This window comes from Tenrec ecaudatus, chromosome 5, assembly GCF_050624435.1.
Source record: "Tenrec ecaudatus isolate mTenEca1 chromosome 5, mTenEca1.hap1, whole genome shotgun sequence".
Taxonomy (NCBI): domain Eukaryota; kingdom Metazoa; phylum Chordata; class Mammalia; order Afrosoricida; family Tenrecidae; genus Tenrec; species Tenrec ecaudatus.
In genome coordinates, this window is record NC_134534.1 from 104,442,754 (window position 1) to 104,469,520 (window position 26,767).

The following is a 26,767-nucleotide window of genomic DNA, read 5'->3' on the forward strand; positions in this document are numbered from 1 at the left end:
TCCGACTCTTTAACTTTATGAGTGTTCACTAGACATAACATCCACACGAAAAACGAACAGCACAGTGGCTGCAAACGGAGCGGTCGGGGCAGGGCCAGGTGCTGTCTCCTCCTTACCAGGCACTCTGAGTCAGAACCATCTCCGCGTGTAAGTTTCCTCAGAGTCCCACTGGGTATAATAAACACACACCCAGGAGACTCGGGACTGCTTCTAGCCTCTTCGCAGGTCCTCTCGATTACAGTGCAAAGTTTTAGAAACTTCACCTGGCTGCTTCCCTAGAGTGCTCTCCAGGCTTGGGGTGGGGAGGACAGACAGCAGTGCTGGCAGGAGGTGGGGGTCTGCCTTTCAGCCAAGATGCCAAAAACATGAAATGACTTCCAGATAGTTTTCACAGCCCTCACCTATACATCTGGCCAGGAATCTCGCTGACCTGTGTAGCTGATGCCAGGGCCCAGGCATCATACACTTCAGGCTGGAATGGGTCTTAGGCCGATCTAGGGGGACTCCTGGGGAGCTGGTGACTAGGGCAGGGACAAGCATCTTGTCCTCCTTCTGTATTCTTGCCAGTTTCTTCCCGCTCACCTCACAGGTTAAGACAAAGAAACCAACAACAAAATTCTACTGTCAAGGACCCGGAGGCACCTGAAACCCTGGGGCTGGGGCCCAGTGAGGTAAGTGCCAGCTGAGGGGGTGGGGGGCTGCTGAATAATTCAGGGAGAGGAGCTAAATTACTCAATCCAGATAGCCAGTCTGCCCGTCAATAAAATGGCTACTTTGTTCTGAATGCTTAGGTATGACGGAGAGGGAAGTCCCTGCCCTGAAGTACTGTAGAGTTTAGATACATCACACCTGCCCTCCAGGGTGTCCACGGCTGCAATCTTTTCTGGAGCCGACCGCCACACCTTTCCCTCGCAGAGCAGCTGCTGGGCTGAAACGGCCAACCTCTTGGTTAGGAGCTGAGCCCGTCACTGCTGTGCTACGCTGAGGGAAGTCTCTAGAATGGTCGTGCGCTTCCCAAGTGGCTGCCTGACGGAGCCTACTCACTTGGGCAAAGGTGCCAAGATGTTTGTTGAAAAGACATTAAGGGAAACATACTTACTCTGTTAGATGGGGAAAAGATACAGTTTTATTAGAAAAACTCTAATACACCTGGCATGTTTCCAAGACAATCTTATCACCTTCCATAGAGGCCCGGCCTTACCTGTTGTACATGTACACGTGGACCCGGCTGGCCTGGAGCGCCGAGTCCAGGTGCTGCTGCAGCGCTTCTGCGGTCAGGACATCAGCACCTTCTTCTCTCGGCGTCTGGATCATGAGTTGAGGATTAAACATGGCCTCTTCTCCAATCTTCTGGCGAGTATAATTTAATTCACGACTTACTCGTCCACCAACTGACAAACACATGTAGTTTTCAATTAGCAGGGCAAAGCTTTCGCAAGCATCCATTCTATCTGACTGCTCAGGAAGAGCTTTGTGGTACCCGAACGGGCCCTGGTCATGAACGTGAAGAGCTGATGACTCACACACATAAAATCTAAGTCGAGTCACATTCACTGTAGTTAGGAAAAGACCACCATTACCATCGTGTGTGTTCCAACTCAGAGTGACCCTGTGGGACACAGTAACACTGCCAAGGCCATGAGTCGTTACAATGGCGGCTCCACATCGTCCCCTGAAGAGCATCTGCCAACTTTGGTTAGCAGCTAAGTACTCTAACCGCGATGCCACGAGGGCCTCCTAATGCAGTGCTCTTAGTGGTAAAAAGGCATGAGCTAGCCAACACGAAAAAGACACAGGGGATTTTAAATGCACAGCATGAAAGCAGCCAGTCCCCAAAGCTATATGCTGCGCCATTCTACCTATGGGACATTCTGGAAAAGGCCAACCAATCAGGCAGGGAGGAACCTTGGAGGGTGGGGGGCTCGGGGGACAGCGATGGTTAAGTCGGGCTGCGAACCAAAAAGTGGGTTGACTGAACCCTGAATTCAACAGCCACTCGGAGAAAGAAAAGACCTGGTTATCGGCTGTGTAAAAGTTGGGCCGAGGACCCCGTGCGTGGCAGTTCCACTCTGGCACGTAGGGTTCTGTGAGTGGGAATCAACTCAGCAGCTCACAACATACGGGCAATACAGGGATCGACGGTTCTGGAGGGGCAGCAGATGGACAGGTGGTACCCAGGGCATTTTCAGGGCAGGCAAACTTCCGGATGGTATTAGAAAGTTGAACACAGACATGCATTCATCCAAACCCATCAGACTTTACAACCCCATGAGTGAACCTTTTATGTAAACTCTGGGCTTGGGTTAGTAATAACATCAGGATTGCTTCATCAATTGTAACAAATGTACCATATGGATGCAAGATGTTAATAAGAATAGTTGAGAAAAAAATACTCACTATATCCATTAATGCCTGCTGGCCATTCAGCCACACACAAACCTAATAGACACGCGCTTTGTCCACATTATAACGAACATACCAGATGGATAAAGGGGAGGGGAGAACCTGAGACACTTTCTCCTTGAACACCAGACCAAATACTCCTGCTACAATTTCTTTCACTTGTATAAACAATCAGCTCCTGTAGCACATTTCAAGATCAATGGCTTCAATTTACACTCTTCTAAATAATCTGGCAAAGGTAACAGACTTCTTACCTTCTCCCGCCGACAAGAAGCAAGAAAAGGTGGCAAATGTGTGTTTGGTGGAGTAAGCGGAATCATACGATTCAAGTCAGACCCCCAGGGCAGCACCCATGTATGGCAAACGAGATGCACTGGCCACGCCTCAGCGTGCCCTCGTGTGCAGTTGTAGAAGCTGGCTCTGGCAGAGGCGCTAGGGAGCACCCAGAACACATATGGCCCCACTTCTCTGTCGTCCAGAAATCCCCCAGGTGATGCTGAGCATACGGCAAAGGCTGCCATCTCAGAACCAAACTGGTTCCAACTAGTTTGGCCAAAGCCAGTTATGCTAACAACCAGCACAATCAGGCACAAGTGACCACACCATCAGAAATGTCCCAGCCCTGTGCTGCGAACTTCTTCCCTACTCCCCACCCTTACTCGATTTTCAATCCTCAGGCTCAAGGTTATATTTCAGTTACAGTGTTGGACTAAGCCATGCTCAGAATGCTGTACCTGGCCGTGAAGGGAAGGGGTGCATCTCTCCCAGGAGCGGTGCATGTGTGGGATGGGAGGGGCAGTGTGAGGTTGGGTCACTACTGTGGAAGAGGAAATGGCTGTGTGGGAGAGCCCCTAAGGGAAGCAGAAATAAAACACACAGGGTGAATCTTAGAAGCCCCCCCCCCAAGAACATACTTGGACACACACTCAGACTGCACATAGCAAACATACTTCATACACAGCCCATTGCGTGCATACACGAGCACATGTATCCCCACACCCCAAACGGCAGCACATAAACCCTCCAGGGCAAGGCAGCAAGAGTCCCTGTGGGTGGAGAAGTGGGCTTCCAGCTTGTTTGGAGAGAACTATTCGTGATCTTGGCTTCCCAGAAGAGTCCTTTCTCTTCAAGTTTAGTAGTCAAGGACATAAACATTTGGTTTGGGCCAGTAAAGAACTGGGAGCAGCAGGGTGTTTAGCCCTCTTGGCATATTTTATAAACAAGAGGCAAGCCAAAAGGCAAATAGTGCCCTCATTAGGAATTTTCGCCAGGTTCACGGCCAGAAGGGTTGGCGGCCCAGGTCTGAGTGGATGAGCATGGGCACAGAGAAGGGGTTCAGCGCAGTGTGTGTGCGTGCACGGAGGTGGGGGGCCGATGGGTGGTGCGAGCATGGGACACGCTCATTGCTAACTGACTGACAGTGCCTCCGAGGTGATCTACCAACAAATGAGCCATTGCAACCCCTAGCGAGCACAGGTCTCCTCTGACATATTGGGGTACCATGAGTCAGGGCCCATGGCAACTGGCTAACTGGTGTGAGAGACAGAAGTGCAGGGAGAGGCCACTTATCATCCAGCTAATAAAAAACATGTTAGAATCCCCCAGACCTACTGATTTTGAGTCAATTCCAACTCAGTGTGTTGCAGACTGTAAACCTCTGCAGCCCTCTCCAGCTTGGAGCTGCCTGAGGGCAGTCTTGCTCCTCCACTGGACCCTCCCCATGCTTTCCCCCCCCCAAGCCCCCCCCACCCCCCCCCCCTGGTCTATGAGGTGGCAAGCTGTGGCAGATTTTGAGCCAAGTAAAGAGTGAACAGAATCAAGTTCAATCCACATCCTGTGAAGATGGAGAAACTGTCTTAAGCTAAGAAGCCAATTACATCCAGGCCCCACTCTGGAAAACCTGCTGAGCCCAAACAGCCTCTGCTCAAGCATCTACAAATTATCTATGCTTCCAAACGGCCTGCTCAAGTATGGCATGAAAATATGAAGCAACATCCAGACGTCATCAAGTTGACTCTGAGTCATGCCCCCCCCCCGCCCCCGTGTGTCAGAGAAGGGCTGTATGCCACAGTTTTCCATGCCCCTTGCTCCAGACATGGAGTACCATGCCTGCCTCCGGAGGCACCTCTGGGTGACTGGGAATGGCCGCCTTCCAGTTCGCAACCAAGGGCGCTCACTGTTGGCCCACCTAGAAGTCCCCACCAATGGCACTACATTCCCTTTCACCTTTCTGGACACTTAGAAATTAGGGCAAATCAAATCTCTAAGACCAAAAGACCACATGGAAGATTGCAGGCATCTCCATAACTCCCTTTGATGCAGTGGCCCCTCAGGCCCACTCTGCGCATACAGGCAGCCCCAATGATCGGAATCCTGCTCTTGGGGTCTGTGAGGGCTTCCATAATGCAACCTCTTACAGATGTGTCATGATACACATTTGAATAAACACACACTCCTGTAAAAGTGCCTATCTGTCCTGTCTCTGGAATTGAAAATACCTTGGTCTTCCATATCTTTCTCTGGTGAAACATATGACTATTTTGCTAATGCGGCAACCAGTTTCAACCAAGACAAGACTACCACCAACCTTCCTAATGCCGCGACTCTTTAATATAGTTCCTTATGTAGTGGTAACCCCCGCCAACCATAACATTATTTTCATTGCTACTTCATAACTGAAATTTTGCTACTGTTATGAATCAGGCAACCCCTGTGAAAAGGTCATTCACCCCCCCCATAGGGGTCGCGACCCACAGGTTGAGAATCTCTGGGTTAGGAGGAGAAACTAGGGGTTTCAAAGTAAATTGTTCTCAAATTTCTACTCCCATGCTGTATCCTTCATTCTAATATAGTTAGCCAATTGAACATCTCATTCTATATTTTGGTTAGGGTTAATGTCTTGGCAAGATTATTCAGTAGGATCTTATAAGTTTAATGGACATCTATCTTATGTGACAAATAGCCTTAGCATGGTTCTATCATCAAGTGTGGTGCCTACTGGGTGCTGGGAGTCCCTGGGGGTGGGGGTAAGGTGCAAATGCTTATTCAGTGTGGCTGCTAGCTCAGAAACTCCTTAGGAGAGATTCTTGACCAACTTTCAGAAAATGAGCCACTGAAAACCCTATGCAGCACATTTCTGCTCTGACACCCACAAGCCTCCAGGAGTCAGAGTTGACTCGATGACAACTGGCACTATGTGCGAAGCAATTGGGTAGGTTGTAGTGGATGAGACTGGTATGCTCTCTCTCAAAGTGGCAAAAAGAACAGGAAATAGAGAAGCAAGCCAGTCGGATAATTTCAAGGCATGCCAAGAGCCAGGAGAGAAATCAGGGTGGCATGAGTCACTGGGTGTGGGACAAAGGCTACTTCAAACTTGGGTCCTTCTAAAGTGTCCCTGTGCTACAAACTGTACGCATTCACAGGGCCTTACATCAGTACTCAACCAGGGTGCTTTGGAATAAGCTGTCAGAAACAGGAGAAAGAAGCTGTGGATTCACCTGGCTTCTGCTATGCTAGAGAATGCCTGTCCTGCAAAGGAAAAACAACCACTGAACAGAACCAAATCCGTCTGCACTTTTTCTTATCCAGACATAGAACACCTGTCAATAGTTGCTATTACTGTGATGCTTTTTAGATAACATTAGCTGCATCCCTTTTGTGGGCCTATCTCCTAATTTTTATTAACAAAAATGTGTCCTTTAAGATCTATGCGATAAAACAATAGCACCAGTAACAATAGCCAAAAAACCCTATAAATTTGAATGCTACTTGGTAAGGATACGAATGAAAACCCAGCTCAATGCAAACATATGCGCTGCCGTCACAGCCACCCATCACTGTCTATTGTTCTCCCTCGGAGTGAAGAAGACTCAAGATGACTGTTATGCCAGGAGCCTGTGCTTGTGTGGTGGTGAGAAGACCTGGGTGTCAAGGCCCAGCACTGTCATATGTAGCACTGGGACTTAGGACAATTCCCTTCATTAAATACCCAACAGTAGCCTGTTCTGTAAAGGGAGGGGATAAGAATCTCCTGCTAACCTCATAAAATAGCCTGAGGATTAGCTGACCTGAGCCAGAAGTGGAGCAGGTGTCCATTTCTTCATCCACGACAGAGCATGTTATCCCACTACCTTTATTTTGCAGACGAGAAAAAGTTGTTGCAACTGTTGGGTGACTTGCCCAGAATCACCTGGCTCCAAAGCGGCAGAAGTGATCCTTCAGCTTTGTGCTCAGTATGCTTGGCTCTGCCCCACTAGCCTGTGACTGCTGAGCCTCAGGTGAGGACCAGAGTCCAAGGCTGGGAGGCGGGTTGGTTGCTCGCTGTGAACAACCCTGAGTTGGTCAGGCCCATGGCAAGCCCACACACACAGCAGAATGGAAGGGACACAGCAATGGGCAGGGTTCCCACCCTAGTAAGAATTCTTCTGAACCAGCAATGGCTTCTGGGGGTGGGTGGGCTGGGAATATCAAATTCCAGTGACCAGAACTAGCTCATCTGGAGCTTTGAGGTTATGCAGGGCAAACAGGGGTGGGTGGGGGAGAGACAAGGTTACCTTATGACACTAAGGAGGTGGATTTTTCAGTAGGACACACTGGCGCAGTGGACAGGTCTCCGTTTCCTTGTGGGCCCCAGCCGAGCCTGTCTTAGAGGGAGCAGGGAGGCACACGGGCACCCAAACACAAGCAACTCGAAGCTCCTTCACCTGTCTTCTGTGATCCTGTTCTCTAGAAATCGGAGCCTTAAACTCATGCCAGTAAAAGAGGTAAGGTAAATTGCATCCCCAGCAATTTCCTGAGAAGCTTTGTTGATTCACCCCTTGCCAAAGTGTGGTTTTCGAAGGATCAGCCCAGCTGAGCAACCAGTATGCTCAGGAATCTGTCTGTACCTCTGGGCCAGGACTATTCCAACCCATTGTACACTGCGGTCATAATCATCCCTGCTGGGCAATTTCTTAGGCCAGCCTTCAGTACAGAGCTTACTGAATGTTTGTGGCCCTCATGCAAAAAAGTTTCTACAAACGCTTACTGAAAGCCATGTAAAACATGATCTGAGGGCTCAACTGAAGATCCCTCTACCCAATAGATCCCAAGTCCCCTAAAGAAGATACTATCCTGCTCTGCCCTGCCTGCTGACTGAATGGACGGATGAGTGGCCTCAGTACAGAGCCTTGGGAACAAGCAGTCTCATGTACAAGAGACTAATTCCCCTCAAAGCCTCCAAAAGTCAATCAGTCGAAACAAATGAGACCCTTTCAGCCTGAAAAGTACCCACTCAGAGTCCAATTAGGAAAAGAGAGTCTGTGTATATGCAAACTTAGCATTTGCATTTGATTAATCTGATAAATCATCTGACAGCATCTACAGAGACACCCCCTTGCCACTTTAATGGCACTAGAAGCCCAGGTGTTCGCAGTGATTAAAGTGCTCTGCTGTTCCCCAGAAGCCACTCTGAGCGAGAAAGATATAAACAAGTAAGGTAGGACAGTCCCCTTCCAGCAGGGTCGACAGCCTTGGGCATCCCTGGAGGCAGTCCAGTCCTGCCACAGCCTAGAAGGGTCAATGCGAGTTGATCAGGGCTCAGTGGAAGTGGGGTTGTTTGGTGGGTTACTTGCTTCAGGTCTTCTTCAGCGTTATACATGGTTGTTGTGAGGCAGGAAAGAAATACAAATGGAAGCAAATACAAAACCATCGCCACCAGTGGTTGTTTGTTTTTTTTTTAACTGAAGAGGGGAGAAATGAAAAAGAGTGAGGACTCAGTGATTTGGGCATCTGGGTGGAAAACTCATGCTCTGCCACTCTTCCTCCCTTCTCTCTTGCCCAACCTGATTGCCCGGGCTTCTGTGCCATTTCTCTCCGATGAGCTTGTGCACTTCAGTTTTGGTGTGGGGAAGCGATTCCTGCCTGAAAAGATATGGCCTTCATGCAAAGAGCCTGAAGAGATGGACCCCCTGCCTCTCCAATCCTACACCTCTCCCAGCCAAGAGCAGGAGCAGGTAACCCCCACCCTCACATCCCCCCTTGCTGTTGACAGCACAGGGCATGAGGAGGAATGAATGCTGAAGGGCATGAGCCACTCCAGTCCATCATTCCATACTGGCCCAGGCCAGCAAGGGCTTGCTGCACCATCTGGGACTGCTGGGTGCCCTGGGCGTAACTTTCCACCAAGCCCACCTGCCCGGCTGATGGGCACAGCAGTCCAACTGACCAGCACACAGTCTGACTGACCTGCTGTCCATCACAGGTCCCAATCTGCTTTGTCTTATGGGCCCACCCACTCCCAAGGCAACCCTCCATCAGGTGGAGGCCTACGGTCTTCATGCGTCAGCAGCTGCTCAAGTAATGGAAGTTGTGGGCAACCCTGCCCAAGGCAGGCTTAGACGTCCCAGCCCAGAAAGCCAAGGATGTTCTGACTTCGGCAGTCTGCAAAGTGGCCGAGTCTGCCTTCCCTTACTCCTTAACTCTGTAGGCTCAGGATCTAGTATGAATTAACCGGAACCCTTACGCTACAAGCCAGCAGATGCCACACGCATCTTCCATCATTCTGCAGAAGACGCACACGTATGGAGGATGCGATCTTTGCTCTAAACAGATGGGGAAGCAGCATGCTTCCTCTGAGCTTGACCCTGGCCCCAGGACTCCGGTGCTACCACTGTGTGCTTTTCATGAAGCTCTTCGTTAGGACCCCTAAAGGGTACATTTCATTCTGTTGGTCAGAATTGATCTGACAGCACCTATCAATGACAACGTCTACATTTAACAATTACAAACAACGATGAAACATGCAACCTTCCTCTAGTTCTTAAATGCTCCTCCCACCCCTGCCCCACTACCATGATCCCAATTCTATCTTACAAATCTGGCTAGACCAGATGAAGTACATTGGTCCAGATAGGAACTGGAAACACAGGGAATCCAGGACAGATGACCCTTCAGGACCAGTGGTGAGTGGCGATACCAGAAGGGTGGAGGGAGGGTGGGGTAGAAGGGAGGAACCAATGATAAGGATCTACATTAACCTCCTCCCTGGGGGATGGACAGCGGAGAAGTGGGTGAAGGGAGACATTGGAGAGTGTAAGATATGACATAATACTAATTTATAAATTATCAAGGGTTCATGAGGGAGGGGGAGGGGAAGGGAGGGGTAATAATGAGGAGCTGATACCAAGAGCTTAAGTAGAAAGCAAATGTTTTGAGAATGATGAGGGCAACAAATGTGCTTGACATACAATGGATGGATGTATGGATTTTGGTAAGAGTTGTATAAGCCCCCAATAAAATGATTAAAAAAAAAACTAAAAACAACAAAAAACGAACCCCCCAGCTCAACAATAACAGAAAATGCCAACTGCTTGTTTGGTGGGCTTGCTCCAATAGCATTCGGGCTGTGGCATAACAGTACCCTCTGTTCGTTTCTCTCCGCTTCCTCGGGGCTGCCATCAGCTCTCGGTGCTCTCTGGGCTTCTCACCAGTACCCTGGGCTTCTTCGGGTTGGCCTCTGCTCCAGCACGCATGGGGGACAGGACCATGCGTGTCCTGCACCTTGATCCACAGGCTGCTGGCCTCATTCATCTCTAGCACTGTCCCTTCCCTGGAGACTGTGTATGGAGATGCCCGTCACTGGGGGCCACTTTCATGATTTTGTCGCTATCAGGATTAGCTGGATTAGGGGCTGATTCATAAGGACCACCTGGTGCTGTGAGGAAGTTTCATCATGAGGTCAGTGTGTGCGAACTATATATTCTGTCAAAATTCCCACTCCTTAAGACGGGGTGGGGGGAGGGGCTCAGACAACAGTGCTGCAAATGTGCAAAATGTGTGAACTCCTCACTGCGATCCACTCCCCCAGCAAGCATTTAAATGGACTCGAGCCATTCAAGACTGCTCTCAAGCCGGAGCTCCAAGTTATCATTTCTTTTCAACTAAGGATAATTTAGTGGGTCTGATAGTAGAGGCTGGGTGTATGGGGGCCTGGGGGAATAAGTCTGGCTCTACCCACAAAGAATCTTCTAGTCTTTTTCTAAAACCAATCAAGCAGTTTGGGAGGAGAGTCATGCTGCAGAGACTGTGTGTTTTGTTCGGTGCTAACGAACCCCTCCCAGATGGCAAGGCTCCTATTCTTTTAAGGGAGTGCCCAATGCCATCTAGCAGGGATTTTTTTTTCCCCCTTCAGTGCAAGGGAATGGGCTAAGGGTAAAAGGACGAGGGAGAAACACAAAGGCAGAACTTTTAACTTCTTTTTAAAATTCAGAGGCTGACATTTTCCCCTCCTCCCCGGAATCATTTGGCTCATTCACCTCCCCAAACCCCCATCCTGGCTGTAGCCCATTTGGACCTTGCTGTATTGGGAAAGTGGTGGGTCGCTGCATGTGTGCAAGGATGTGCAAGGGCGTGTGTGCACAGAACGGAGCTGTCCCATCAAAGCCGGAGCTGTTATAGTTCTGTCTCGCGCTTCTGTTTGGCGTATTCACCAACCAGAGAAAAGGAGGGAGCTTCGGCGGCCCTGACCTGCACTGGAACACAATACTCTCGCCCAGCCCGGCCGACCCCGACATAAATTTTACACCGCAGCTGGCATTTACACACTCAGGATTACCATATGTATGGCTGCTCAGTGCTAATTATGCTAATCACCTGTCCAACTGGCTGCAGCGAAAAATGGTTGTATTTAGCAGCCCAGTGCTTACCAATGCAGCTCACTGTGTGGCTGAAATGTACATTCAGACGGCCCTGAATGGTAAGATTTTTCCACGTTGCTGGCTACATTCAGGGCTCAGAAAAATTTATTCAAGTCAACTGGTTTCGGTCCGCAACAACAAAGTTACGAGAAAAAAGTGAGTGTGTTCTTGCCCTAACATTCTGGATCTGCTTGCAAGCAAAATGATAAATCAATTGGTGTGGGAAACAAAAAGGGAGAGAGGTTTCTTTTGGGAGCCATGTGAAACTGTAACCTATTTAAAAAAAAAAGGCGGGGGTGGGGTGGGGTGGGGGGGGGGTCATCCTATTTCCCAAATCTCCAGAAGGAGCAGTTAATAGACATTTAGGCCTAATCCTAATTCTCTCAAATTGCAAACTTTGTTTGCAATTAAGCAAGGTATTAAACATGTGCACCTTTTCCCTCTGGATTATGTGTAACTAAAACAAAGGGCATCACATCGGTTTTCCCTTAGTATTCCAGCGATGCATGCGCTTCATGTGGGGCGGGCGGGCGGGCGGGGGGGGGGGGGGCAGGTAAGAAACAAATAAGCAATTACTTACACTGCTGAGGTAAATTTTTTTAAAATAATGCCTTTGTGGGTTGTTTATGCTTATTTTGTGAAGAAGTTTCTGGTTTTCCCTAGTGAAGCAGGAAATCGGGGAATGGGGGGTGGGGAAGACCTGAAAAAGGATGGGTGTAGTGGGAGGAAGACGAGGGAGTCAAGAAGCCCTATATTTACCTTCATTTCCAAATTCTCATTTTCATCATTACTGCTTTCTTTCTTTAGATTTGTATTAAAATATCATTTTATTGGGGACTCTTACAACTCTTATTACAATCCATACATCAATTGCATCAGGCATATTTGTACATGTTACTATCACTCTTTTCTAGACATTTACTTTCTATTGAGCCCTTGGTATCAGTTCCTCTTTTTTCCCTCCCTCCCCCACCCCACCCTCGTGACCCCTTGATACATTAGACATTATTATCATTTTCAGATCTCACACCACCCACGTTTCTGTTGTCCTTCTCCACGGCATTACAGCTTTTTAAATCACTCTATAACACAGACTTCAGAAATTGGGGTGGTTTTATCGCTGATAATTTAACAATTCTCTAAATTCAAACTGAAACTCTATTTCCCCTTAGCACAAAATGTGTTTATATTGATTTAAAATATTCTTATTTTGAATAATCTAAGGACTTTTAACAGACTGCAACAGTGATGACAACAACAAACCCATTGCCATCTCATTGCAACGGGGAGAATGGCCCAGTAGGGTCTGCAAGGCTGGGGGGTCTTTACAAAAACTGACACCACACCTTCCCCTCAACATTCCAACATGGTAGGTTAGAGCCACCAGCTTCCACAAATTCCAATTCCTTCTAATCACCCACTACATTGTAAAACAAGTACCTCTGTAGGGTCACTGGAAGGCACAGATATTTCCTGATCTGAAACAATCGTCATTAGTAGACACCTCACTACATTTATACCCCAGAGGCCCAATTGTTTTGCAACTTCTTTTGGGGTTACTATCCAATGCTACAAAACACCAGACGAGTTTCATGCTATTGTCCGGTTTTTGGGGTTTCTTTTTTTTAATCATTTCACTGGGGGCTCTTACAACTCTTATAACATCTCATACATCAATTGTATGAAGCATATTGGTACATATGTTGCCATAATCATGTGTAAAACATTTTCTACTTGAGCCCTTCCTCCCTCCCCCACCCTTGTGAATCCTTGATCAATTATATATTATTATTTCGTATTTTACACTGTCTATTGTTTCCCTTCACCTATATTTGTTATTTGTCCGGGGGCGGGGGGATGCTATATAGTCAACCTTGTGATGGGTTCCTCCTTTACCCCCCTCCCCCATTCCCAGCCATTCCCCTACCCTCATGATATCACTCTTCCACTACTGTTCCTGAGGGATTTATTTGTCCTGAATTCCATGTGTCGAAAGCTCTGATCTGTACCAATGTGTGTTCTTCGGTCTAGCCAGACTTTAAGGTAGAACTGGGCCATGGTAGTGGTGGGGGGGGGGGGGGGAAGGACGCATTCAGGCACTAGAGGAATGATTTGTTTTGTTGGTGTTGGTGCTATACTGCACCTTGGTCGAATCATCCCTTTTTTATAACCCTTCTGTGGGGGGATGTCCAACTGTCTACAGATGGGCTTTGGGTCTCCACTCCAAACCTCCTTGTTTGCATAGATATAGTTGTTTGTTTTGGATCTTTTGATACCTGATCCCATTGACATCTCATGATCACACAGGCTGGTGTGTTTCTTCCATGTGAACTTATTTGATTCCCTACTGGATGGCTGCTGGTTTCATCAAGCCTTTAAGACCCTAGGTTAAGTTTTAGGTTTGTACATAGAAGGTGCAACAAGCTAGCAGGGCTTTCTCTGGCTCCATAGACCATAAAGGAAGCTCTGCCCTGCTTTGCCTAGCTCCCCATCACCGTCCAAAGCCACTAGTAGGAGAGGAACTGGATGAAGCTCATGTTAACATCTTACACACACACACACACACACACACACACACACACACACAGAGTTCTCTTCCATCCTGCTGTTGCTTCGCCATCTAGTTCAGTGTTTTTAAACTTATCTGACCCAATGAAGCAACATGATCCAAGCCATAGCTTGCTCTCATTGCCATCTTCATTTCAGCTGTTATTCTTTGGCAGTCCAAAGTATTTATCTGGGATTCTCTGGTTCCAAATCTTGCCTCCACAGCCAACAACACAAATGACACCACCACTACTGTGCTCACTGCGCGCAAAGAGCTTTATCCTCTTGTTCTCTCTCAATCTCTCGCTCTTTTAAAATGGACCACCCTGCTTCATGGCACAAAGCAGTGTTTACATTGCAATACTTGACTGTGTAATACATCTGGCATTTTTGGGCAGGATTTCTAAGCCAGGGGCCAGAAGCCCTTAAGCAATGATTTAAGGGGGAAAAAATCATGCATACTGACTTACCAAAACTCATTTCCAGTTCTTCACATGTTGCATCAATAATTGAAAACTATCTTGGTTGCTCTTTTGGGGAGGTCTCCTGTTTCTGCTCAGGGCTCCTAACCGTAATAAACAGCAGTGGGGCTGGGGTGTGGGGAGGGCTTCTCTCTGGCCTCCCCTTCATGGCTAGTGTTGTTATGAGACCCCCATGCCGTGCAGACTCTTTGGGCCAACTCTAGCCTGGGTTTCTGGATGAGAACTGAGGCTCGGCCTCCCCAGGAGAGCTCTCTCCAACAACTACCTTGTCATTCACTAGGAGGTGCCTGACTGTCCACCAGTGGTGTAGCTTTCCTAACACAGGACAGCTGGCCTTCCAACTATGCTCCAGTCCCTACTGTAACAAAGCCACAAGCGTTTCCTTCATCAAGAAGGGATGAAGGAAAGGGTGCATTCTCCTGGGCAGCCCACTCCTAAACGCCTCAGCAAGAGTAAAGCGGGTTTCTCCCGGGAGACGTTCTCATGTCTTGGAACGCTAAGTATTCTTGTCAAACCCTTTCAAGCATCCAAAACCAAAGCCATGGTCATCAAATGGATTTGAGGCCAACCGCTAGCAAGGGGAACATGGGAGGTGTCCGTGTACAATAGGGCCCCTAACTCCCCGTATGAGAAGGCAGGCAAAGGTAGGTAGGCCATCAGATCCTGCCCCTGAGTGGAGAGCGCAGTGGGGGTCACAGGGAGGTCAGCTTTGAAGGAGAACTCCAAATAAAATATAAACATGGCGCGGTGGAAACCAGACAAGTCTCCCATAGCTTGTCCAGCCAGCATTAATCTCACCATCAGCTGGGGTGCACGATCTAAACAAACGGATTGGGTGGCTCAAACATCTGGAAGCTGTCATTTTGTGCAGCCTCCAAGTGGCGGCAACGGCGTGGATCTCTGAAAGGCGCCACTGTGTGTCCTGGCTTTGCAACTTGTTGAAGGTCCAGGATGGCAGGCAGCCAGCAAAGAGATGCGCTGGGTGCCCTGCAGCGACTGCCCTCTGCAGCAGGCACCGAAGGCTACTCGTGGTCGTCACGTTGTTGGCACTTAACTATTCAACAATTTTGTTCCAAAGATGACAGTAAAACCACAACTGCTTCCACCTAGGTTGCATGTGGCAGGCATGTGCCCACACTGGGATCTAATACACATGTCTCCCAAACACATATCCTTCATTTTACCAACTGGATGGGGGCCGAGAAGCAGACACTAGCTGCCTTTCATTCTGTGCTTGTGTCCCTTGTGAAACAACATGGAAACTCATGGCCCCAGAGAGGCGAAATGGGGGTAACCGAGGGAGAAAGGCAGGATAAGCGAAGCCCATTTGGTCTTTTTGGCTGGTACACCTCGCCCTGCACGGTCCATTTGTGCTCCATTAAGGGCACCTCTGGGGACGGTGGTTTGTGAGGGGAACATCTGGAGAATAAGACCGCCGACGAGCTACATGCTATGCCAGCTTCTGGACAGGGCCACTATCTCAGTATTGGAGGGGGAAAGTCCCGTGGGATCTTTGATGGCTTTTTAAAAAGTCACCTTCATGCCCAAAGGCTTCAGCCCACTGCAGCTGAATCGCTGGAAGGCTATTCTAGAAAACCACTTCCCCAGTTGGTCCCGATGGAGGTGAGGTGGGAGAGCTCCTATGTTTGCAGCATCCTAGCTGTGCCTATCCCACCGTCAGGATGAAATCCTTCCAACTGCACAAGCTAGATCTTCCAGTGGGAATATCTTCACCACCTAAACCGACGGTTCACCAGGGGGACTGATTTTTCCTCACCTCCACCCCCCCAGTAGACATTTAGCAATGTCTGGAGATAGCTTTCGGGTGTTACAAACTGGGGCGTGGGGTTGGGGGGTGGGTGGGAGGGAGGTCCTGTGTTCTCAGGTCCGGAGAGATACTGGGACGTGTGTTTCCTACTCGTGTCATTCGCATCTAGTGGGTAGAGGCCAGAGACGCTGACCAACATTGCACAACGCATACAGCGGCCTGTGCAAAATGCCAGCAGTGCTGAGGTGCCTCTGCTCTAAGTGGAAATGATGATGAAGTTCAAGGAAGTCGGGATGTTGGCCAGGTCCAAGGTGGGGAAACTTGTAAACGCCAAGTGTGTATTCGAAAGACAAACACTTCCCCCGACCCCCTCTCTCAATCAACTTGTGTGCTTTCCTTCTATGATGCAGGACGTGCATGACATTAATGACCAAACACACACCAAGGTGATATGGATTCATTTCAAGTTTGTACCCTCTGCGGAGGAGGAGGCAGGGGCTGGGCCAGCCTCTGGGAGAAAGCAACCAAACAAAAAGCCCAGACATCAACGACCTGGGAGAACTGTCGTGGGAGAACTTCTAGAGCCAGGTTGTGTCTATGAGAGTTGAGTGGTAGTGAATACGGAGGGGAATAGATTCTAAAGGAGATAAGGGGTCATCTCGGAACAAAAACAAATGGCAGCAGAAACATGGCCACAATTGAAAATAAAAAATTACCCTTCTCTGTCCAAAAGAGTGAGCCAGATGAAAGCACTTTGGGTACCAGGATGGACACAGTCCAAGTTCAAGACCAAACTCAGTATTCAAATAGCTTCTGACTCATCAACCCTTGAATGAGCAGAACAGAGCTGTCAATCTTGGAGCTGACAGTCCCATCTTTCTCCCTTAGTGACTGGTGGGCTTGAGTCTCCGAGCTCTAGGTTAGCTGGCCAATGCTTAAACCACAGAGCCACCAGAGCTTCTCTGGGAGGTACTCAAGTCACTGCTACAGAGTCGATGCCAATTCAGTGACCCTGTAGCATGGGGTGGAGCTGCTCTTGGGAGTTTCCAAGACTGTAAGCTCATTATGGGAGCAGAAAGCCCACTCTTTCTATAAAGAGCCCTTACATGCCCAACCCATTGCCATCTAGTTGATTCCAGCTAATAGCAAGTCCATGTTCTACAGAGCAGAACTGCTCCACAGGGTTTGCTTGACTATAATCTTTATGGGAAGCCCATCTCTGGGCCTTTTTCTCCATGGTTCAAACCACCCATCTTTCTGTTAATAATCGAGTACAGATTACTTAAGCAACCCAAGAACCTCAGAAGTTAAATAAAGGGGTTTGTGACCAGTCACAACTCAAGCCAAAAGGAATGGTGGAAAGAGGAAGCGGTGTTGGCCCTCCTAATACACTGGGAGACTCGCAGGAAGAGGCCTCTCCTGACCTACCAAGCCTCGTCTTACCCAAAACCCTTCTGTTCTTCCAGATTTTGCCATGCTGCCTGGATTCAGTCCCGCCCACCTCTCCAACGTCCGTGATTCTCCCTTCCAGAGTATCTTGGAAGGCTCACCAAACATCTTAGCATTGTTGCACTGCAAGCTAGCTTGACTGTGTGCCTCTGGATGGAGGCTCCTTTCGGCTTATCACCGAGATCTCTTTGGAACATGTGCCCAAGGAATGTTTTCCTCTCAAATGAAAACCAATCTCTTCCCCACCTAGATACCATCCCCCTGAACTTAATCAGTAGCAAATGTCTTTATACACGATCTCATTCCTCATGTTCTCTTACCAAACCTCCATTCTCCATTCACAAATAAGCTCAACTTGACATCTTGAAACCCAAGCTAGAATCTTGACAACTTCTTAAAAGGCAATCAACATATACAATTAAAAACAGAGTCAAGAAATTCTTAACACCAGTGCAATAGAAAGTATGTTCAGGGAATCTCTCCCCCCTCCCCTTCCCCCAATAGTTTTACTGGCATATAATTCATCTATCATACAACTCAATAGTTCAGTCACATCAAGATGAGTTGTACAGTCATCACCACGGTTTTAGGCCATTTTCTTCATTCTTGCACTCACTGTTCTTAGCTCTCCATTTCCCACCAACCTCCCCTGCCACACCATACCCCTAAGGAACCAGTTACCATCTAGAGATTTACCTCTCCTTGATTTCATATACAGAAAAGCATTCAAGAACTAAGAATAAAAAAAGTAAAACAGATAACCCCCTAAATAGAAAAGCAGAAAATATTAAAAAACATATTTAAATGCATGAAGAAGACTGAATTTTAACCTAAACTTTGACCTCAATGCATCTGCAACAATCCACTTTGCAATGCCTTCTGCCTATTGGCAAGGCTATGCACACCCCTGGTCCATGGTCAGAGGGGGTTCACCAGGGGCTTCATCCACATGTGTATTTTTTTAAATTGAAACGGATTTAAAATGGGTCTACAGATAGTACATTTTGGCAGACCAATGTCTGCCGTAATTAACGTTCCAGGGCTCTCTGTCTGCTATCACCGGGGCTATTCACACCCCTCCACTATGATGGGAAGGGGACTCACTGGGGGCTTTATCCATTTCGCTTCCACCATCATCCCCACATTCTGCAAACCAAATGTACACAATTTACGCTCTGATGCCATTCCCTCCTTTAGATTGGATTATATTATTGATAATCCTTGGATCCCACAGGCTGGTGTGCTTCTTCCATGTGGACTTAGTTGATGCCTCAATTATATAGCTGCTTGTTTGAAAACAAGTCTTTAAGATCACAGAATCTACTCTTTCTAGTAGCTGGGTGTCCCGTCCCACGGGACATCAACGTGGGTACCTGAAAGAGGGACTGGGAATGAAGATAGGCAAGGGCGCGAGAAATGGAGGCAAGACAGGAATCTGATCAAGCCTCATTTATTGAGTTGAGAGCAGAGGTTTTTGTAGCCAGCAAAGGGCGGGCACCATTACATCACATGTAAAATAAGGTACAGCTGAGGTAGCCAATAGTCGTGCATCTCTAAATAAGGAAGAAATGGCAGGCAACTGATAAAACAGGTAAGTATGCTAGTGAAGCATTCCTGGAGAGCCTGGGGGGAGACGCCACCAGTCATGAATTGACCAATGAGCATAGCAGCTGCGAGTGAAAGAGCACCAATCCTAGCAAGGGTCAAGGCAGCCACCCTCTGGCGGGAAAGGAACAAAGGGCAGTAAAACCTCAGGGCAGTTTGTATGGCAGGAAACTGAGAGTAAATTCATGGCTTAAATCCAGGGTAGGGAGACACGCAGTTCCCTACAGCTGGGCACTACTTAGTTCCTTCACCACACTTTGTCATCGCATCCTAATCTTCAGTGATATCTCTTCATGAGGATGAGCATCGAGCAAAGCCATGTCATAAGAACGAATTGTTTTTAGATTGGGGCTAGAATTAAGTGCAAGTCCCAGATCCATTCATGCATCTCTGTCATTTTAAGTTAGAAAACATTATCAGTCATCCACTTGGGGCATCATGTGCACCGCCATCAAGTCAATGCTGACTGATAGCAACCCGGTAGGGCAAGGTAGAACTGGCCCTGTGGAGTCTTCAGGCAGTCTTTCTGATCTGGATTATTTCATCAGTACAATGTGGTTAATGTATTCAAAAGCCACATTTCCTCAGCATATCAGGCTAAGTGTGAAAGTCAAAGATAACCAAACCTACTGTCATCAAGTCAATTTCAACCCACAGCAACGCCAAAGGACAGAGTTTTAACTGTTTCTTTGGGTTTCCGAGACTATAAATCTTTATGGGAGCAGACTGCCTCATCTTTCTCCCTTGGATAGGCTAGTGAGTTTCAACCTCCGACGTTGAAGTTAGCAGTCCACTGTCCTGCCAGGGTTCCTTAAAAAGCACATCCTAATAGGAGAATATTTGCTGACTGTATCAAAATGTAACACTATTTTGGCTGACAGAATATGCAAACAAATATATCAAGGCAAGTAGGTATGTTAACAACCTTTTTTGAATCATAGGAGAACTAGCGTTTATTCCGAACTGTCCCTTAGTCTTCTTCTCCCCTTCAAATCTCTTCTCTTTCATTTCTTCTGTTAAGTACAGACACAAATCCTTACTCATTTGTCTTATTTGTAAAGCAAGCACATTTATTTATGCACAGAAAGTTGACAGGCTCAAGAAAACACCGCCTAACAGACTTCTTTACGGACAGCACAAAAATTAAGCCAAATTCAGGGTTTTCAGAGTTGCTACTTACTTTGATTTATTGATCTCTGCTACTGCCTAGAAAGAGCCCTGGTGGTGCAGCAGTTAAAGCACATGGTCGCTAACTGGAAGGTCGGTGGTGCAAACTCACAAGAAAGAGATTTGGCAGCAGTCTGGCTTCCACAGAAATACTCTGGCCTTGGAAACCCAATGGGGAAGTTTTACTTCTGGCATTGCTATTAGTCTTATCAACTTGATAGCACCAGGAAATTGTTAGTCTCCAAAACAAGTATTCAATTACTACTTACTGTTGATACTAAGCTCATTCTCATAAACAAATTTTTAAAGTTGCATATGAATGTTGCTTCTTCTATAAAAGAATCTAGCATCAAGTAAATCAATCAATGATTAATAATAAATCAAGACCAAGAACAAATAGTTTAACCAAATAGTTTAAGTAATTAACAGGGAAATGGGCAAGGACACAGAAATAGATGACCCAAAGGTTCTCATTTAATGGGACAGCACTTTAAATATGACATTAAGATGACAATTAAAAAAACAAAAATAAAAATGACAATATAGACTTATTATGTAAGACAAAACCAAAAGACGATCATGATTATGGACTGTGAAATGGTGATGGCAGGAGCTGTGGTGGCAGAGTGGTTTCATGGCATTGGGTTGAATGCCGCAAAATGCCACATTCGGCGGTTCGAAACCAAGATCTGCTTTCTCAAGGGACAGATGAGGGTGTCTATTCCGGTAAAGAGTTCTAGTCTCAGAAGCCCACAGGGGCGATTCTACCCTGTCCTTTCGGGTCAGCTGGGTGTAATGGACTCAGCAGCAGTGAGTTTGGTTTGGGATTTTGAAAATGAGAATATGTAAGCAAGAACATTCTAGCATAGAGACCAAAAGTAGGCAGTGTGTGTGTGGGGGGGGGGGTGCAGTCTGTCTCAGGTGCGTTCCTCACCCTGTCCACTGAAGATAAATTCTATTCCCACTAAGCCAACTGGAGCACCAAGAGACTGAAATGAAAGGTGTTTCCCCCCCTTTAGGACCTAAAATGAGTGGTAAAATGCCAAAACACAGGTGTCTCTAGACACTGTGGAGAAGAAATCAGATACTATCTCTCGTTAAAAGACCGACTATTAAAAATGCTTCAGCAAAACCATCTTTGGCCATTATCATCTACACCTGACAATCATTTGTCGGCCCCAGTGAACATGTGACCTAAGCAGGAAGTTTGCCCTGCTCTATCCTGGCTGTACTCAAAGCCATCTCCAAATTATAGCCCAGGCCCCTAATGGGCTGAAGCCTAGTCCTCACTCCATTCAGGGCAACCGCCGCCCCACCCCCTGCCCCACTACAGTTTCAGTCTTCCTTTTTTGAGCCTATGCCTAGAACAACCCCTTCCTCTAAGAACTTTTCTTAATTCCTTTTCTCTAAGAACTTTTTTAAGTTTAAAAAAAATTTTTAATTTCACCATTACAGCCCTTTTAGACTGAATCCAAATTTGGTACAAGTTCACATGACTGCAGTAGTTACAGCTGGGGGGTGTCTCACTGCAGAATCCCTCACAGATCCTTCTAGCACAGTGCTAGAGGCATCAGATGTATTCAACAAACATATTGCTTTGATTCTGATGTCTGTAATGGAGTAAGCACTGTTCTATGGCTGTCTTGGCTTGGAAAGCAATCTTCATGAAAGCACTTTGCTAGGCCTACCTCAACACAGCTGCTAGTAGGTTGGAACTGCCAACCTTGAAGTGAGCAGCTAATCACAAACAGCTCAAGTCCCCAAACCCAACCCACCATAAGCCAGTCAACTGGGACTCAAATGCTACCTAGGCTTCTGGGATCCTTAGGGAAGGCAGTCAGTCTCATCTTTCTCCCTCAGGAGTCCCTGATGGGTTTGCAGTCCAACACTGAACCAGAAGCGCCGCCAGGACTCCTTATGTGATAAAATACCCCAAACCGAAAAAGTAGATGCCCAGTCATATCGACCCTAAAGGGCAGGGTAGAACAGCCCCTGTGACTTCCTGAGGCTCTAGCTCGGTCTTTCTGCAGTGGCTGGCGGTTTCAAATGGCTGACCTTGCAGTTAGCAAGCCAAAGCCTAACAACCTAACCCCCTGGGTTCTTGAGTGCCCAGGGCTCAATACGATGTGCTCAATAAAACCCTTCTTTTATCTACCAATCCATCAAGTGGATGGTAGTTGGGGGAGGCGCCGGTAATCTACCAATGACATTGCAGTGCTGAACTCAGGTAAATTACTCCAGGGATTCAAGTCAAAGAACACTTGTATTAATTACCAGGCTAGTTGAAGGCAGGAATGTTTTCTGGTCTTAATTATTTGGACTATTATTTTAATTGTCACTTCTCAATTAAAGACTGTGCCATAGTTTGCAAAACATTGCAAGCCTAGCCTTTATAAACAAAGATTAACAAAATATTCTCCAAGGTTAAGTCGCCAATAGCTCCCTGAAATGAGTCACTAGCAATTAAGTATATAATTCTTCAGCGTCCAAATTCACTAGGAACGGCCCAGATATTTTGTTTGGAAATACCTACATAATTACCCGAGTCTCCCTGACCGCCCCCACCCCTCTCTCACTAGAGAGATGCCCAAGGCAGTATTTGGGGGTTTTAAATGTTTCCAAATAGCAGGATTTGTTACTTTCCAAAAAGGCAACCGAAAACTACCGATTTTTTTTAAAAAGCTTTATTACCAAATGGTTGTAAAAGGTTTTCCTGTTTGGGACAAAAAAAGAAAAACCGAATAACCTCCCCTATTTAATGTTTACAATTGTCTAAATGTGTGTGTCTGTGTGTGTGCGGGGGGGGGGTCCTAAAAAACACACACCCAAATTATGGATTGTGGATCAAAGACTAGCGTCTGTGGCGCCTCCCTCCAAACAGGCGGTCTTGAAACATTTCTTCTTCCAGTCAGCAAAAGGCGGCTTCGCCCAGAATAATTCCATTAAAAAGCCCCCACCGCAAAGAAACATCAATTTACTTTGCAAGCATACGTTCCAGTCTGTGCTTTATTCTTTTTTTCAACCCCCCACCCATCTTCCTTTCTTTTTTCTTTTTGGTACCCTGAGACAAATGTTTTTTTCCCCCAGAGTTGAAAGCCGTCCAAAAACAGGACCACACACGCAGCCGCCTGGCCAGGCCCGCGCTCCGCCCGCCCCTTGGCCCTCCCCCGCGCCGCGGCCGCCGGAGGCGCGCAAACTCCCCCAGCCAGAGGGGTGGCCTTCCCGCCCCCCTCCCACTCGGCGCTCTTCAGACGCGGTGGGTGGGGGCGGAGGAGGGCACGGAAACCGAGGAGAGGCGCCTACAAAGACCAGCTTCTCCCCTAGCTGCGTCTCGGGGCGCGGCAGGGCAGATCCACGGCGGCTGCCGTGCCGGGGACCCCGAGCGCGCGGAGTGGTCCGTCCCACGGAGGCCCCCCGCCCTCGCGCCCCGCCAGCCCGCCCCCACCACTCTCTCCCACAACACCTAGCAGAGCGCAGCGCCCCGAGTAGATTACAGCGCGGTCTTTGTCGGGCGGGCCTGGCTCCGGGCCAGGAGCCCAAACAATAAACAATCCCCCCCGGTGCGGGCAGGGTTTCTCCTCTCTTTACAGAAAGGCTCTAGGTAGATGCCAGTAAATATCTCTATCAATTGAAAGGAAGGCTAGGGGGGTTGGAGATGCAACCAAACGGGGCGCAGCAGCTGGCGCTGGGTCTCTTACCTTCTACCCAGAGCTCTTCCACGTTGGTCTCGAGATTAGCTGCCTTTAATCCTACAGCGAAGGCCCCAAATATGAGGAGGCCCACAACCAAAAACTTGCCGCAGTTCTTTTGAATGTAGCAACCCAGGTTAAATAAGAGTCTCTGAAACTTCGCTCGCAGCCACAGTGGCGCTTTCCGGCCAGTGGCCTTCCCCTGGGGACAAAGCAGAATCGAGGAGTGAGCGCAAAGGAGGTACAGCACACCCCCCACCGCGGCCCGCGCACCGACTCCCCGCAGCCCTGGGGTGCCGCATCCCGAGCGAGCGCAGGGCGGCCAGGGTGCCCGCTCTCTCCCTCGGGGGTGTCAACCAGTCAGTTCTAGGGTACCCCGAACGGCGGGGGCGGACGCTGATCATAAATCAAATCCGACGGCATCGTGGGAGCAGCATTGCGGGGGCGAGCGGGGCGCCCCACGCGCGTCCAGCGTGGTAGCGCAGAGTGTGATTTGTGACGCTGGGGGTAAGGGCTACATGGCCAAGGGGAAGTCGATGTAAAGGAGAGAAATCAGCCAACACTGGCAATATTTGTCCGGAATTTGTAATCCTGTGGATAGAATCCAACAAGTAAGAACTGGCAAAGCAAGCCCCCCTGCCCCATACATAACTCCTGTTCTACAAGCCATCCCGTTGTGCCCAGGCGGGTCTGGGTAGTGGGGGGCTAAAAGTCTTGAGAACAATGTACTATGGGCTCCCCCATCCGGATCGCGTCCGGCCTGGTAGTAAATGAAGATCCACGTGGTGAGCGCGCCCGCGGGATCTTACTCGCGATCAATTTCCATAGCGTTAAGAGGCGCTGTGTGATCTGAATTAGGAAGTGGGGCAGCCATCTGCAAATTAACAATATTTGTGATTGGAAGAGGGATTTTTCCCTACTCTCCCTTCCCTTCTGGCGAAAGGTGAAAAATACCCGAATAGGCCGGGGAAGGGCCTAGGACAGCCCCAGCGGGGGTCCTGGCTAGGTGCAATTGGCTCCCGGCGGCGGCCCGAGCGGGCCCGAGTCCGGGCGCTCGCCTCCACCGGATTCCACACATTTCCCTGAGCCTCGTAAACACAATGAAGCCGGCCTTACTGCGGACTTAAGGTGGCAATTTGTTTACAACTTTCCCTTTCAGCCCAGGCTCAGAGAACAGGCGACTCAAAAACTGGAAATAAAAAGAGGAGATGCCTTCGCCGGAAGATAATTTTTAAGGGAGTAGCGATTTCACGCTCAACAAAAGCAAAACCAGCGGCCAGAAAAGGAAACCACCTTTATTTCGGTTCCCTCCACCCCCTCCCTCCCTCCGCCCCCCTCTACTCCGCCTCCCCCTCCAAGAAGTTAAGAAATGGAGCGGCGTTAAGGGGGCTAGGCTGCAAATAGGGGCAGGGGTGCGGGAGGGGGTTCCGAGCCAGGGGGTACGGGGGGCAGGGTAGTACTGACTGGGACTGACTTTCAAGGACTCCTGAAAAGAACGCTGGCTAGAACGCGCGCGCGCGCGCGCGCACACACACACACACACACACACACACACACACACACGCACGCACGCACGGTGCACCTACACCCCCTGCGGCCCTCAAATAGTTTTTTTCCTTCCAGGACTGGAGGAAGGGTTTGAAAATTTTCAATCTCCATTTTTCCTTTCTACATCTGTTTCCTGGAAGTGTGTGTGTGTGTGCGCGCGCGCGCGTGGCGGGGCGATCCCACTGAGGAAGAGGAGGGAAGAAAGTGGGAGAAGAGAGAGTCTGAAATGCACCTTGGAAATCTGCTCCAGAGCGAAGGCGGCGTCGCAGTAACTGGGCCGGTGCAGATAGTCCAGGTCCGGCACAGCGGGGCGGCGGCACCCTACAGTCCGTCTGCGCCTCCTGCTGCCACCGCCGGCCAGTCGGCCCCGGGCCCCGCCGCAGCCGCCGCCGCGGTCCGGGAGCTCGGCGGCGTTACCACCCGAAGCCATGTTGCCGCCGCCGCCGCCGCGGGGACCGAGGCTTCCCCGGCGGCCGGGCGGCGCGCTGCTGCCGACTCTGCGGACTCCCGGTGCGCCGGCTCGCTCCACTCGCAAGTGCGCTGCTGGCCGCCAACTGTTCGGGCTCCGGCTCGTGCTCCGGTTGACAGATCTGTTGCTGCTGCTGCTGCTGCCGCCACTGCTGCTCACACGGCTGGCTCAGCTGCCACTGCGGCCGCGGCCGCTGTCTGGGATTCAGACCCTGCGCCTTCCATTGCCACATTGCGCGGGGGTCCCGAAGTCCCTGCGGTCACCGCTGCCCACATCCAGTTAGCGGGAGGGCGAGAGCTAGTGCGCGGGGCGAGCCTGTCCCTTGGGTGCTCGCTGGGCAGTTCCTCGCGGCCCCACCAAGTCCCCCTACTCGCGCCCTGACCCCTTTCACTACAAAAAGCGCGAGGAAATCGCCGCCGACCCCACCGTCTGAATCAGGTCGCCCGAGCTATCGGAGAGGGCAAGCGCGCCGAGTCGCTGCTGCGGGGTCCACGGGTGCCTGGAGGGTCTCAGCGCTGCCGAGCCGGGGGAGCTGCGGTCGCCGCTGCTGCTCCCGCGGCGGCCGCTGGCAGTGGCGGCTCCCGAAGCTGCTGTTCGCACTGCTGGAACTCGGGCTGCTCGGTGCGGGATTCTGTTTTCTTACACCCCTCGCCGATCCGCTGGACCATTCTGCCCCAGTGCGGCGCGCCTCTCTAGCTCTGGGGACCTGGGGACTGCGCTGTGTGTGTGTGCAGCGGGCAGCGGCCGCAGCAGCCCCTTGATTCAATAGATGAGATGGAAGAAGAAAAAAAAGAACTCTCTCCATTTGGAGAAAGAGGAGGAGGGGAGGGGGTGGAGGGGGAGAGAGCGAGCGAAAGAGAAAAAGGCTGGAGCTCCCGCCCCCAGGGCTGTCAGATGGCTTGAGTTTCTGCAATGGGATTGGCTCGCGGAGGGCAGAAATTACTCAGCAAACATGACTATTATTA

General features: G+C 49.2%; 1 protein-coding gene across 2 annotated transcripts in view; it reads right to left on the reverse strand.

Annotated features, from left to right (window-relative positions):
• PTCH1 (patched 1) overlaps positions 1-26,767 on the reverse strand; it is a 68,603-nt gene that overhangs the window by 34,860 nt on the left and 6,976 nt on the right. Inside the window, exons 1-3 of one of the 2 annotated variants that reach the window (XM_075549794.1) lie at positions 25,566-26,611; positions 23,795-23,987; positions 1,202-1,391 (exon numbers count right to left, since the gene is read on the reverse strand). In XM_075549794.1, the coding sequence (XP_075405909.1) occupies positions 1,202-1,391; positions 23,795-23,987; positions 25,566-25,763 (581 nt within the window). In that variant the 5' untranslated portion in view covers positions 25,764-26,611. Of the gene's footprint in view, positions 1-1,201; positions 1,392-23,794; positions 23,988-25,565; positions 26,612-26,767 lie in introns of those variants that run through there. The other variant, XM_075549795.1, reaches the window with a different exon arrangement.